Below are 15,329 nucleotides of genomic sequence, written 5' to 3'. Positions count from 1 at the left end.
GAACCCGCGACAGTCCTTGAAAACCACCGTGATCTTTAGATAGGCCAGATTTAGGAGCCTCACGATATCTTTGGGTGCTTTCGTAGAGGTATTTTTTACTTTGGGATTGCATTCGTTGAGGATTCAACTACGCTACTAGCTTGTCTAGCATAAAGAGAGAAAAGGTTTGCGCGACTTCAATCTGGCGGATCTAGACCGTTTCCATTATTTTCAATACGGCGAGCTGGAATACAACTTCATTTATAACTATTACATTCTCCCTTATCTAACATTATATCTAAAGTTTATATTTCTATTTAGTTTATTATATATATAGCTTATACTTTATATAGCTCTTATATCTACTTAATATAAAAAATAGTAAAATATAAAGTATTAATAGTATCTTTAACCTATATTAATATATAGTATTATATGATAATAAGTAGAATCTCTATAGCTATTAAATAGATTATTAAATAGCTTAATAGTAATAGCTTTAATTACTAGGGTATTTAACTATTAAGGTTAATAAATACTTTATAATATAAGTTATACTAAATAGATAATAGCTTTAGCTAATAAAACTATTAAAGACTTTATAATATAAGTTATATTAAATAGATAATAATAAATAAAAGCTAATTAAAGTTATAATAAGAGTTTTAAAGATTTATCTTTTTTATAATATTATTAATTTAAACTTTATTATAATATTAAAAGTAATAATAATAATAATAATATATATTAGCTATAATATAAAATAAGAAACTATTTAATTTCTATAGATTATTTCTTAACTCTTTAGTTATTATATTTTTGTTAATAAGTTAATATTTTTAAACCCTTTATAGAATAAAGCTATTATTAAGAATTATAGCTTATTAATTAATTTATTTTAAAATCTTAATAAGTTATTAAATAATAAAATCTATTAGCTTATATAGTTTAAAATATATATTTTATATAATAACTATCTTTTTAAAGAAATATATTAATTATAAGTATTCCTTATATAAATTAATATTATAGCTAAGTTTATAAGCTCTTAATATAAAAAATAATTTAAATATTTATTATAAATATATTTTAAACTTATTTTAAACTAAATAATAAATTAATTAATATTAAGCTAAAATATTAAAAATATTTATTAATAAAATAAAATAATAATATTTAAATTAAATTAAAAAAACAATTATTAATAATAATATAAAGGGGGTAATAAAATAGGGGAGGTTAACTAAATAAATAGAACTTAATAGATATTATAAATTTAGAGAATAGTTAAATTAATTAAGTCATTATACTCTTTATTCTTTTAGTAAATAGTAATAGTAATAGTTATAAAAAGTAACTTTATAAAGATAGTAGTTAGCTAGTAGCTATAAAGTTTATATTTTAATAACCCTAAGATACTCAGCTTAACTTATTAAGGCTTTAGCATTATCTATTCTGCCTCTAGAGTGGACTTTAGGCTTGCTATCCCGTAAGGGTGGGAGGCCGGCATCACACGTGCGGAACGCAAATGGAAATAATCACCGAGTTACGTATTTTATGCACTGATACTGTCAGCAGGCCGAAAGCATTGTCATGGAAGTGACCATGCTTGATGACGACCTCCTGGTGGCTCACTACGTTGACTTGGACGTGTCATCGCAGCGTGGGCTGGGGAAGAGAAGCATCTGTTTCCCATTCGGAGAGATGTCCATCTTGCAGAAAATAGTCGGCTGCTTCGGACACTTGCGTCTCACCCAGTCTTCGCGAGGTAGACGTTTCGTTCGCACAAGACTAAAACAAAAACGTTCGGTTCCCAAATCCGCTTCAGCCATCGCCAGCGTCGCCAGCAACAAAAGAGTGGACATTACAAAAAGCAGCCCATGGCAAAAGCTTACATACAACACCAGGTATTCGCTGGTCGTCACCGACCCAACTACTAATCCGGCCCTCATTGGCTTATCTATGGGAGAGCGGACGGGATCCCGAGTTTTCCAATGGGTATGGTCGTATGTGGTAGAGCAGGCTGGTAATGCAGACCATAGAGACTTGCCCTTCCATCGGTCCGCCGTCCAGGTCAGGTTTGCTCTCTCCGTCAGCTCCGTCGGCAGAATCTCATGGGACAGGGCCGGCGATGGAGAGAGTGGATCCGGGCCCCGACAAAGCCCGTAGTTATCCGGCCCTCGCAGAAATGGCGACGAGCATGTCGTCCAAAATCATTGTCATGTATGGAAACAAAGACGATTTCAGCAGACAAAGATATCGCTGTAGATGGTCACGAGCATCACGATTGATCCCGCCGCAGGATCCAACTGGACGGAGCCTAGGTAGATAAATCTTCCCGGGATCTCTCGGCAACCATGTCCTCATCTCAACCAAGGGTGGCTACGGATAAACCTTGGCCTTTTTTGCGTTTCGCTGCCCATGAATTTTGGTATCTTTGGCGCTGCCCGGTCCCATTCTATTGCAAACCTCCACTGCGATCCTGCTGCCCTTCATCCTCGACCGGGGCCATGCCCACATCCAGGCGGAACCGACTGCCTCCAGGGCAGCCCGAATCCCTGCGCAAGTGATGGCCGCCCAGCCATGCTCACCACCCGATCGGCTTTCGGCATCGGCTGTAAGTCGTTGACCAGGACGATCGCACGCTATGTGATTTTGCTTCCAAGATGCTCAACTGCTGTCTCAGATGTCGTCCACAACATCGTCCCTCGCGAAGTTCCGTCAAACACGTCCAATGCCCAAAGTGCTCTGCCTTCGTTTCTCGATGGCGTTGTGGCAGCGATTGAAATGCACCGCCTTTTGGATCCAGATCTGTCGAAGACTCACCTTGATCGACGTTGGCGAGGGCGCAATGAAGCTTGAAAATGCACCGGCAAATGAACTGCGAACTGGTATGGCCTCGGCCAGGCCGTTCTCGGAATAATCGGCCGATGCAGGACGGGGACGGCCCAGATGCGAAAATTACGACAAAAGACAAGCATGTTCAGTGGAAGCCCAAGCTGATATTGTCCAAGCCGATATTGTGTCTAAGCCAATATTGTCAAAGCCGATGTTATTCAAGCCATCGTGAATCGTGGACAGGGGAGAATCCGCTGGGTTCGCAATGTCAAGTCGCGGAACACCTAGACAGACGATGGGCGGCGTCGCTGTCTGCAGTCGAGGCAGCAGTCGCGCCAAAGTCGCGCATCGCAGCAATCACGCTGTGCACCCTGCGACGCGTCGGGTGCGCGCAGTCACATGAGATTGCGGCACCTCAGACTTTCCAGGTTTGGGCCGCAAGGTGCGGTGCGGTCAATGGTTATCCGTACCTCCCTACTTTTGAGGTCTCGCCGTGCACAAGCCACCACTACGAGTGAACTGGCTGTTTTTTTGCCAGAACACTCCACTGGCCTGGCCCGTGCTTCAGGGGGTAGGTCCCTGAAAATCAGCCTCTCTCCACTGTAATTACAGCGCATCGAGCTGGACTTTCCAGTTCAAGTTGCACCATTGCCTACCGACCGCCTTCTTCGAGGCCGGGCTGTGCTTCTTCTCGTCCGCCTCCACAGTACCCGGACCTCAACCAAGCCTAGACACATTGTGACCACGCCTCTTCTGGTCGGCTTTTTTCTTTCTGCTCTTGGTCATAGACAACAGAAGCAGCAGCCGTCGACCACTCAACCCAATGGCAAAAATCATCACGCCACACTTTATCGCGGTCAGAGACGAAAACAGACATCCATCGGGACGGTGATTTCTGGTGCCATGTTCAACAGCCCGGGCCGGCTGGTGATGGTGCGGAAGGTACCTACCTACGTCGTTTGTGCAGCTCCATTGAATTGCTCCCTCGCATCTTCAGCCGAGGGAAAGTTGCGCGCCTGCCTTCTTCCTCAGCAACTTTCGCCTCGTTCTTTCCGACATTGAAACCTCGGGCGAATGGGATTTAAACAAAACTTTCCATCCAAATCTGCCCAGTTCGGGTCGACTATGCGATTCTTCTTTTTTCCACATCCCAACCACCTCACTGACTACTTTCAAGCAACGAATTCTCTTGCCTCCGTCGCCAATCCGAATCCACCCAACACAACAACGCAGAGAATTCACCGCGCTCGTTGCTTCCGATCATGTCGGTCATCGAAAACACCCGCAACATACTCCTAGATCCTCCCCGCGACGCAGATGCTACCGCGCTGGAACAGGCCGAACAGTACGGCCTCACCACGTCTTGGCCGCCCCTCGTCAACGACCATACGACAGAGCACTCGCTCAACAGCCACATTTCCAATCTGGCTCAGAATTTGCCTCACCCAGGCGACGACATCGAGTCCACGCGCCGATGGCTCAATGGGGCTCTGGACTTCCGCCAGACTGCGCTGAAACACCCCATTGCCTGGACTGGCGCCGAACTCCATGCGCTTTCGGAGTTTGAGCTGGGAGAATATTTGGTCGAATGTGGTCTCGGCAGATACCAGGCCAGGGAACTCGCCAGAGACGTCGTCTTTGCACGGCAGGTCTGTGTCTTCCTTTGCGTACTCGAGTTCCATGCTTCGACACATTGCTAACCCTCCTCCCGATGACAGACAAGAGCAGCCTGGTTGGCCAAGATTACCAAACCGAATCAAGAGATGATCCAGAAGGGCCCCGAGGCCCGTACCGAGAACTTCAAGCGCCGCGACACGGCTCGCATGCGGGCCATGCTTGCTTGCCTGTTCGTACTCGTGGCCGCAACCTCGATTGGTCTCATTCTTTGAAGGATCGGGCGCGTTTGGTGGGACATGCGCGGAAGGCGTTTGCAAGGTTTCGCATTCAGCAAGCACTCGACATGGTGTCGAGGGAGCTTTTGGTCAGGGCGAAAGGGAGAAACAATGTCACTGTGGCATGCTTACGGATTCGAAGAGGGGACAGCATCGCAAGCCAGGTTCGGAAGACCTCTTGTTGCTCGACTGGAACCGATTTTCTCCATGTCCTTGTGGCTCCTTCTCACTTGTAGCTTACAATTCAGATTTCTCGTCCGGTACGCGAATTCCTCGTCTTGCGCGTAATTACATTGGCACGAATGCGTCCGACGGTGATCAATCCAAGCATGACGTCCAATGCCGAACCCTGTGCCTGGCGACTCGCCTTACCTCACGCTTCGCAAGGTGCGAACCCCCAACCAATAGGCATCAGCTCAAACCTTTGCTCGCATGTTCCCCGTTCCAATAAACATGATCTTGTCGAGACCTTTTCAGGCTAACTCGTGGCCTCGGCTGTCTGTCACCTGCAGCCAGCCTGGGCCTCGACCGGCACCAACTCGTCTGATTCCTCTCATGTTCCTGGAAGCAGTGAAGCAAACGTCAGGGAGGAATACGTGAAAACGGCTCTCGGTGATCCATCGGCCCATTTAGCGAGACATGGACCAGAGGTTGCCCTGTAGCGACCCCACAAACGACACTCGATATCACGTCCGAACGCGAAGAACACGAAGTCGCAGGACCAGCATCGTGTTCTTGCTGTTGATATGTATCCACGAGAGCATGGATCACGACACACACACACCAGAGTTACGACGTCAGCGGCGTAACTGGCTATACAAAGGGCAATCTACACAGGAAAAGGAGGACATCCACAACGCAACCACCTCCCTCCAGAGCGGACCTCCCTGAGTAGGGGCCCGGACTAACCAGTCGCCCCATACCGCGAGGCACTTCAGCGCGGACGGCGGCGTTTTCCACCGGGGAATACCGCGGAATGTCCCGGGGTTGGGTCCGTACGCGCCCGGGCGGTCTCGGCGCGCGCGTGCAAGCCGTTATTGAAGCCGGTACAACGATCTCCAGCTCCAGCCAGCTCTTCCAGCGCAAATGGACACAAAACGGGCGCCACTCAAGGAGCTGAAGCCGGATCCGAATATCCTCCACATGGATCGTCGGTTGGGACTGGACGTCCGGCTGGGTGTTGGAACGCCATGGAGGGCCCTTTCAAGTCGCGCGCATTCAGCGGGGTCCCACTTGTGGCGGAAAGCACATGGGAACTATTTCTTTCTGCCCTCGGAGGCGCTCGGCGCGTTTGGAATGGCTTTCAGCGCAGCAGGAGTCGCGTCCGGCGCGAGTTCCATCCTCTATGCCTCTTCCCGGCCGGCAAAATGTGGCGTACGCGCCGCTTGGGCCAGAGGCCGGCTGGGAGACGTCTCCGCTGTTCCGTTTTGTTGTAGCGAGGAATCCTTCGTGCTCCGCGAGAGTCCAGGTTGGCGTTCCCGCCTCTTGCGCGGCCAATACCTCATACCGGGCGTGGACGTCCCAACCCGGCGCCAGTCATGCGCTGACGCCATTCAGAAACGTCTGAATGCCGAGAACTAGTGCAATTGTCTGCGCAATGCAATGCAGCTATCCTCATTGTTTTGGCTCGCCATACCCAATGAGTAAACATTTCTGATGCCGAGAACCTCAAGTACATCGGAGATAGAATATGCCTTCGCAGCCATGAACGCTCTATACCACTCTTCACACCACTAGACCGGGTTTATATTGGAACTAGCCACATACAGCGTCCAGATACACCCGCCCCCTACAAAGCTATGGACTGAGAGGTCGGTCGGGCAGGGATATACACGGGTCAGGGCCTAGGCTCAGCGCGAGAACGGATGTCCGCGCGGGCCGGACAACGGTGCCCAGCCCGCGAGGGTTCCATTTGCGCAGACGTAAGGACCGCCAAGTCGACTGTCCTTTGGATCCACTGCCACACGAGTTCAAGTCCAGCGGAGACTTCAGCGCGTTAGGCAGCAGCAATATCGTCATCCCGGAGCCGGGAGGAATACTCCACCTGAAGGTCAGCGGCCATAACGCGTTGCGGAGGCAGCAGCTCCGCGTCTTCAGTAGATGCGGCCACGCAGGCGGAGTCTGCGAGGGTTGGTTGGCGGGCCGCCCACGCGGCATGATCGGCTTCGTATTCTGGAGGTCTCGTTGGCGCCGCTCGACGATCTCGTCTGCCGTCGGCGGCCGGGCCCGCCGCGCCGGAATCCGGGTCGGCGTACGCCCATGCGCCGTAGATGTCGGGGTGTTAGCCTAACAGGAGGAATCATGGGGGCCAGTGACGTCGTGTTGGTCACGATAATGTGGTTGAAGACCGGATCTCGTCACCTAGATCGTTGGTCTTGTCAGCCTCAGATTAATAGCCGTGATGTTCTTACCTTTGTGAGAGACGGAGTCGGCAGGCCACCGCTGGAGGAAAAGCCGGCGCCGCTCACAACCATAGCCGTTGGTCCAAGATCAAGCGTAACCCATTCAATGAGCCATACCGTTGATGAGATGTCCAACGGCAGAGAACATGCATGGTGACCCGCCAACCCGGTTTCACATGTCCTTTCGGGATTTCCACCAAGTTGGAATCCACTCCATCTTGAGTTTGATTTGGGAATGATCCATGAAAAATTCCATCGATGAGAAATAGGGAGCTGACCCGAAAGTTGCACACCCATGATCTGGCAACACGGCATTGCCAAACTCGGTCCCCGATTTCGCGCTTCATGCTTTGCCTGCCTGCGCCCGGAGCGATACAGGGCCGAAGAATGCTACAGAAATGCCCAGACATGTCCATAGCCCGTGAGGTATGACCGATTGGAGCAAATCCAGACAGGCTGTTCAAGGTATTGCTTGTGATCTCGCCAAGATTTCTCGTGCCATCCATCTCGTTGCGTCACATGCGTGGAAAACGGGCCAACGTTACCCACCGTTCGTTAACGGCGGGACAATTCCGTAAAATGAATATTGATAAGATGCAGGCGAAGCTTTCCAACGTATTATGAACGTTTTTCCTGAAGGCGGACCACTTGGTGCCTGATTCTTGCATTGTGTGTCTACCAAACCGGCCAACTCCGGAGATTCATCTCCTCTTCGAGTCCCCGTCAACGACCATTAGAGCAATGGAAACAGCATGAACGTCCCCAGAAAGCTGCCCATAGCGAAATTCGGGAATGGCAGAGAGGTCGTGCAGATCGACGCGACCAGTATCGTTCGGGATATTGTTCACCGTGTTACGCAAGATACGGCTTGACCATTTGGATTTTATCTGGCTTTATCCGGCTTGACCTCGTTTCATGAAGCGTTATTTACCGTGAACGGCGTTCTCAAAGCCTTCCCCAGCGGCTTGGGACTAGCCTCAATTACCTCGAGGCACATCAAATTCGATCTTCTTCATGAACATAGTTTCATGAATGAGTTTGAAGGACTTGGATGTTGAAGATGTTCCAATCCCACTCAGCACGGGTTTTCACAGCAGGGGAAACAGCAGTCAAATCACCTCGGCCAGTGCCCAGTCCAGTGGCTTCGCAGAATATGTATTTAGGGGTTAAGGACCTAGGTGTAAGCAGTTTTGATGCTGGAGAATGGAAAGACACGGACATCAAAACTCTTGATCCCGGAAACCAGACCGGGGGAGAGGGATGAATGAGACTTTCCCGCTATAGACCCTCATCGAAATCAGATCAAAGACTATAGGCACCGACCTGCCAGGTCTCGTGCTTTCTCCCAGACTGCGTATTCGAACCGCGTGATCGCCACTCGACAGGTCGCCGGACCACAAATAAGATTCAGCCCCGGAACGGTCCCCCAGAGACCCTTCCACATTTCATATCCGAAAGTCCACTTATTATTGATGAATACCGTAGAGAAATCTCGGAGAAAACGGTCCCGTCTCAAGACAACGACATCTCTGCAGGTATGCGGACCTTGGTCCGCATGGTAGACTTCGAGATGCTCATTGAAGCGCTCGACGATTTATCACGAACGTCTCTTTCAAGAACAAGAGGTCTCCATGACCGACTCTTTCTCATGAACTGAAAGTCTGAAATTACCACAACTGGCTGATAAGTTAGCAAGTGCCATGAGTGTCTCCTTGCAACGTAGCAACATTGAGATTTGGAAGAAAATAAAACATCCCACCTAGTGGGAGATGCTCGTCACGAACGCCAACGACGAGAGACAGCAGCGGCGGAGATCGATGCCCAAACTTGGTCGATGACGGGCTTCTGCCAGTGTAAGCAATTGTGGCACAACGAGTTTCTCCGCTGCGCCTGTCTGGACTGGCTGGGACGATACTGAGACGCCCAGACTCCAGCAACATGTTAGTCATCTCCAAAAAGAAACCGTTTGGACTTTTGAGATGATGAATCAATGAGGCCCTATGAATACCATACCGGTAGCATGCGTTGAAACCGGGGCCTTTCATATGGTGTCGGGGCCTCATGCGTGCCAAGCTAGCGTGCAGATAATGCTGTTAACGTCATCTCATCGGGCCAACAGCCCCAGATACCGGAGGCATATGTCCTGGTGTCTCATAAGAGACAATGCCAACAGGGCTCGAGATCTGGACAGTCGAGTTACAGACTGCATGAGCGAAAGCCTTTCAAACCATTAAAAGAATAGCCCATCACTATCTCAAGAGAATGGATATTTGGTCCAATGTCTGCAGGAAATGCGGGGCTCACCTTTCCCCCTGATACTTACTGAATGATGATTTCCATGGATTCCAAGTTGGACCCTGGTACCCCTTCGCAAGTGCTGGAACTAGGACAGAGCTTAGAGGCTGTAGAAACTCGCAGGACATGAGAAAGAATGCTTCGAGGAGACTCGCAGGGGATTTGGGCGGGCATGGCGGGCCAGACATTTGAGAAGCCGACACGGCTTGGACTCTGCTGCAGCCGTCGTCATGCTTCATTCAGGCACCTTCAGGTAATGAGGAGGGAATGGCCAACGCCGAGTCAAGGCCTTGTTCAAGGCCCGTTCTGTTCCGCTCGATGATGCAGAAGAGTGCGACTTCCAGACGTGATCAACTTGGAAACCAAACCTGGTATCCGCAGCTCAAGTCCAGCAATGAATGAGTCTTGGGCTGGGAGCTTTTCCAGCACCGTAGAGATGAACTGGTTCTTGGAAAACAAGGGCATTGTTACGTTATCCATCTTCAGTGGTTTGTGTCGACAGGGTTTCATGTTGAGTTGACGCAGATCTGGCGTGGTTCCAACAATCACTTCGAGCAAGATCAGAGAGGATGGACGCCAGAATAGTCGCAAAGATAATGAACGTCAAGGTCAGGAAGCGCAAACTGCAATGATCTTAACAAGTTAAAAGGTCAGTCAGGCATTGAAGCTGGCGGGGAAATCGAGACAGCAGCTTCCACGTGGCATGTCTTGCTGGCCCAGGTCCATCGCAAAGCAGTCCTCGTCAGACTACCAGAGAGGCAATATCTCAAGGCAAATGGTCTTAGACCAGGAAGCAGAAGTATGACCAAAATGCGATCTTTTCCAGATGGAAACACTCTAAGGCGTGCAGTTGCCCGAATTGGTCGGCGAGGCGGAGGTGGTGGCAATGAGGTGCAGGCACTTTCGTGAAGGAGGGCGAAGAGAAAGTGAGTGGCAAGTTCAACGCTGAAGGGCCTGAAATAATAGGGATGAATCTTGTGATCCAGATTGTTGTCGAGCTGCGCGTGGACTTTGGACGGGCTTTGGCGGGCCGAGTGCATAGTATTGCCGATATTTGTTTGGATCATCATGTTTAATGAGTATGCAGTTCAAATTTGATATTCTCCAAGCATAAGACTCCTTGCTCGCGCATATAGTAGCATAAAGAACCTCACTCCTCGGGTTCAGGGGCAAGACCTTGGTAAGGGATACTAGTCTATGAGAGACTATCCCGTCTGCTTAGACTGTACTGCAGACTTCATCCTTCCATCCACTCATGAACATAGCACTCCAGATTTCTCAACTCACAGGGGAATACATCGACACTCTCAATGCTGACCCGGCCAACCTGCTCAAAGAGGCCTCGTTTGTCTCTTTCCTCTCGCTTGCCATCACTCAGGATATACCCAACGATGCCACCCCGCCCAAGCATAAACGACTCCAGCAAAGTAGATATCGATATTGCACTCAACGTCAACGACGCCATCGCCTGATGGGTTCGACTGGACCAAGGTCGGCCGTTCTTCGATGATCTGGCCGTTCTCGCCAACAGATATCCTCGCTAGATGAATGTTCTACGCCTCGTCCGACGCTGCTCGACCGAGCGACGTGGAGCATCTATTGTCCAACCCCGAGATAGCGGCATCTGCACACAAGACCTGACAAAAGCCGTAGGCATGGATGTGCTCCCGCTTGAGTTGCCCAAGCGGCTAGTGTTCCAAGTGATTACACCCCACCGCCATCTGCACGAAGGAACGCCCTACTTGCCTCGTCTCTAAGCATGCTGACGCATATCGTCTCAACGTCAGCTAAAAACCAACCCCCGCTTAAGTCAACAAATACCGCACATCCCCAAATGTTACTACCAGCTAAATACCTTTCTCATAGAGGAAACATCTCGACCCCAAGACGAATCCACTCCACTTCCGGACTTGCGACACGATGGTATAACCTGCTCTCGGCAAAGGCCTTGGTGTCATCAAACCTGGGACCTGTATCGATGCTCCTACGGCCTTCAATAGAATCAAACTAACGTTCCACATCATTGACGTGGGAAAACTTGGGCAGTTGCTCATCGAAATGAACGAAGTGCAGAACAAGAGGTTTCAGCGTGCCGTCCGGACAACGTCCTCGTTCTGCTGCGGCAAGAATCTGATGGTAGCTGGATCTTGATCGACCTTCAGCACATATTGACCTTTTTGATACGCTGGAGCCTGCCGCCGAGCGAAGTATGATCCAAGCCCGTATTGAGCCGTGGATTCAGGCACGACAGCTGGTCGATCTTGGACAGCCGCTTACCTACCTATCACTGGCCTGCCTTCATCACATCACACAAAGACATCACCGCGTCAACGAGATAATCTTGATCCTTTCCGTGATAGTGCTCTACCGACTAAAGACCCGAGACAGCAGCGGCACTTTTGCCCTTGCCCTTGCAATCTCCATCTGCATCGAGCAGAGTCATCTGGCGCAATTCGATATTAAGATGACTCACCAAGATTTCCCAAAGCCTCTTTCCAGTGCTTCTGCTCAACAGGTTGACTTTCAGGACGGAAGTTCCAATCAAGCTAGGCCAGAGCTAGACCTGGCCATCGACAAATTACAATCTGAGATCTAAGACCGCTATTTCCAGACTTGTCGGTGCAGCTTGTCCCGGACCCCAAAAGCTCCTCAACACTATTCGATCGACTCTGAAGCACAAGAGGAAAGTTGTTGCCGAAGTAATAAAGCGAATCAACGAAGGCATTATGCTCAATTTTGGATTTAGCCCGATTGAGTCATTAGCTAAATCAACCTGTAACCCTCCTTTTTAAGAAGCGTGCAACCAACGGTAACGTCGCTTTCTTCAAGGGTATCCTAGACAAAGCATTAGCCGCATCCAAACACACCTCATCAGAGAGGCAAACGTGGACTACAGAGACGGAGAAGAGTCTAGTCAGCGCGAAGACGCTTCAATAACTACTCATAGTCGAGGTTGAGTGCCGACAGGACGACTTCCACCAAAGCGAAGTCTTATTGGAGATTTCCTGAGCATATCCCACGCCTGTAGCAGACCTGAGTCTACACAAAACAAGCTCTTGGCAGAATTTCAGTATTGGTCTAGATATGGGTACGGGTGGATGGTCTGGCGGAAGTGGGTGAGCCTATTGGCATATCGAGAGGACTCATGCGGTTGCGATATGTCGGATGTCGAGAAAGCCTACCAGGATGCTTGTGTATGAATATGGTATTACTTCTTGTTCAGCAGGCCAGTGTACTGATTCCTTATCTTCTCGCACTGGACCTCGACATGCCCGGGCCGGGCCGGCAGATCGCTGAAGTCCCATGATATGAGTTTCGGTCTTTATAGGAACAGAGGGGCCCAGAAGGCACGTAGTCGATACGGTGAGTCCAGCCAGGCCACGAGTATGGAATTGAGGACCATGTTCGAGAGTGGAGGTGGTAGAGACCCTGCTTCGTCTTGCATCCCCTCTTCTTCGGAGGTTGGAAGATCCTTATTAAGTTGTACCATGACGGCAGTTCAGCCGCATCGTTCGTTATTAGTTAGTTTATAATATGCCTTGCGGATGGGATATTGTTTTGCTTTCATGTTGATTGAGATGGCTTTAGAGGCTATGTCAGACCGCTTTTCCCTGGTGTCGGTTCAGACTTCTATACATCGATCTGCCGCCTTTGCGATTTCAAAATGGCTCTTTGAGGCCCTCCTCCATCTTTGATTGAGACATGGACATCCGCTGCGCACTGTTTGGCGGCTTCAAATGGAGTCTGCCGTCACTGTCGATCTTCCCCGCCAGCTGCCGTGGGTGCTCACCGCCCGCAAAAATGCCAACATCATCAAGGCCACTGCACCGCAACTCTTATACTGACCTACGCGTGAAAGGGGTGAATAACTCCGTGAGTAGCGAAAGTAACCACAGTCATCTGCGAATCACCGGCTTCCACGGTAAACTTCGCCCGTTCCACTACTTGGCGTCGAGCCTGACTGTTGATATCTGGTCTCGACCCTCGCCCATTCCTGGCGTTCAGCAGGTTTCATCCTTCAACCCACCAGAGAACAGGTCTTCCGCGGCGTTTGACGTGTTAATTGAAATCACCTCTTCTCATAGCCTACGCCACCCATGGCTCCTCATAAAGAGGGTGAGGTCATCGCGAGTTGCGGAAAAGAAACATCTCGTATCAAGCAACGCCTTAGGGAATCAATTTCTATATAAGACACGATATATCATATGCAACTCTCTTCACATCTTTTACAGCCGTGTCCAGGACGCTGTTGTCGCCGGTCGAAGTCCCTGAAACTAGGACAATGGCAAACCACCTTTAAGCACGCCTCACATGCTGAGAACTAAGCTCTTTGATACACTTCACACAAACATCGTTTCGAGACAAGTCTTCCATCACACTAGTTTCTTTCTCGAGTGCAGCGCAAATTCCAAAAGAACGGGTTGGCGTTAAAAAAGCTTTCAAGGGGAGTATCAAGACAAGTTCGAAAACATTGCCAACACGACTGAACTCGATGACAGTGTGAGTGATCATTTCCCAACTTTATTGCCTCAACACCAGGGAAGATATCAGAGGTGTTTGCTAAAATTGCACCGAACTCCAACAGAGTGATTCCTTGCCGGGGCATGGTAAATATTCAACCTATCCAACACCATTTGATCCCCTTTACGAGAGCCTTTGCTTCTCTCTAAGCTGTTTGCTTTCCATTACTGTCTTCAATACTCTGCCCTGACTGGCCTCCCATCCGGGTATCTGACGTCAATACCCTTGAACTTGCCATGAATGTCGCACTCATTATCCTCCAGTTAAAGTACCTCTTGTCATCTACATCAATATTCTGTCTCTGATGCCGTTTATATGGTACGATCTCATCAAACAATTGTGTCTCCGCTGGGTCGTTGCGTGCACTCTACCCTGAATGGGCACTGGATGGCGCACAAGGCTGGCAGGAACCAAGGACATGTCATGCCACAACAGCCATCTCTTCGCAATGACTTTGATCTTTGCTTGACTCGTTTTCTTCACCAGTACATGCATGTTATCTTGAGGCGTCATGGCCCGAGACAAGGGTTGTTTCCGGAGACACAAAAAGCAACGGGTTGGTTCAAACCAAGCCGTGGCCTGGCAACTGTATCCGCGGGGCTACTTTGCCTCGGGGCCGAACAAGTGCTGTCAGGCCATTCATTTGGATTTTGTGGAAGGCAATGGAAGTGAAAGTATTAGTTAGTTGGAGTTCTTATGACTATGCTACACTGGCAGTGTTGGGGAAAGCAGTCCAGACATATGGCTCAGGCAAATAACGACGGCTGTCATGTTGAGAATACTGCTCTTGCGTCGTTAAATGCTAGGGAGCGAGCAACACGGCGAGCCGTGTGGTAAGGGTTAATATTAGGAGGAGCTATCTATAGAGGGGCATAGTAATAAATAAATATAATATACTGCGTAATGTAATATAGCTACCCTTATAATCTAGTTATAGATATCTTATTATACCTAATAAATATATATTTAATATTTAATATTTAGAAAAGCTTCTTAATAAGCTTTTAAGCTACTATAAAACTACTATAGAATTTAGCCTTACTTAAGGTAATAATTAAAAACCTTAAAAAGGAGAGAACTTTATAGAGATAAATTAAATTATTTCTATTTAAAGAGGCTTTTATATTAATAAGGATAATTATTTTATATCTTTATTTTTATTATTTATTTTTATTTCCTAAATATCTCTCTTCCTTATTACTTTTTATTATAGCTATTTTTTATTTTTCTCTTAATAATATAAATCTAATTATAAGCTATAATTATTTATAATATTACCCCCTTAATATAGCTATAATATACTTTTAGTTATATTATAATATTATTAACTATTTCTTTAATATTAAGAGGCTTTAATATTCTATAATTATTTATAATAACTTCTCTTATTAATAAAGAGTTT

The 15,329-nt window shown here is 48.2% G+C and overlaps 1 protein-coding gene across 1 annotated transcript; it reads left to right on the top strand.

Moving 5' to 3' along the window:
* Positions 1 to 4,079: 4,079 nt before the first annotated feature.
* Positions 4,080 to 4,706, top strand: CkaCkLH20_02003 (uncharacterized protein; the record flags this gene model as incomplete). The annotated part of the gene is made up of 2 exons (XM_038884722.1): positions 4,080 to 4,484; positions 4,536 to 4,706. The coding sequence occupies 2 exons, from the start codon at positions 4,080 to 4,082 to the stop codon at positions 4,704 to 4,706; spliced, it is 576 nt and encodes a 191-aa protein (XP_038750422.1).
* Positions 4,707 to 15,329: the final 10,623 nt, after the last annotated feature.

The sequence above is a fragment of the Colletotrichum karsti genome (assembly GCF_011947395.1).
Source record: "Colletotrichum karsti strain CkLH20 chromosome Unknown Scaffold4, whole genome shotgun sequence".
Taxonomy (NCBI): domain Eukaryota; kingdom Fungi; phylum Ascomycota; class Sordariomycetes; order Glomerellales; family Glomerellaceae; genus Colletotrichum; species Colletotrichum karsti.
Note: the sequence above shows the minus strand (reverse complement) of the source record. Positions and strands in the feature narration are given on the sequence as shown.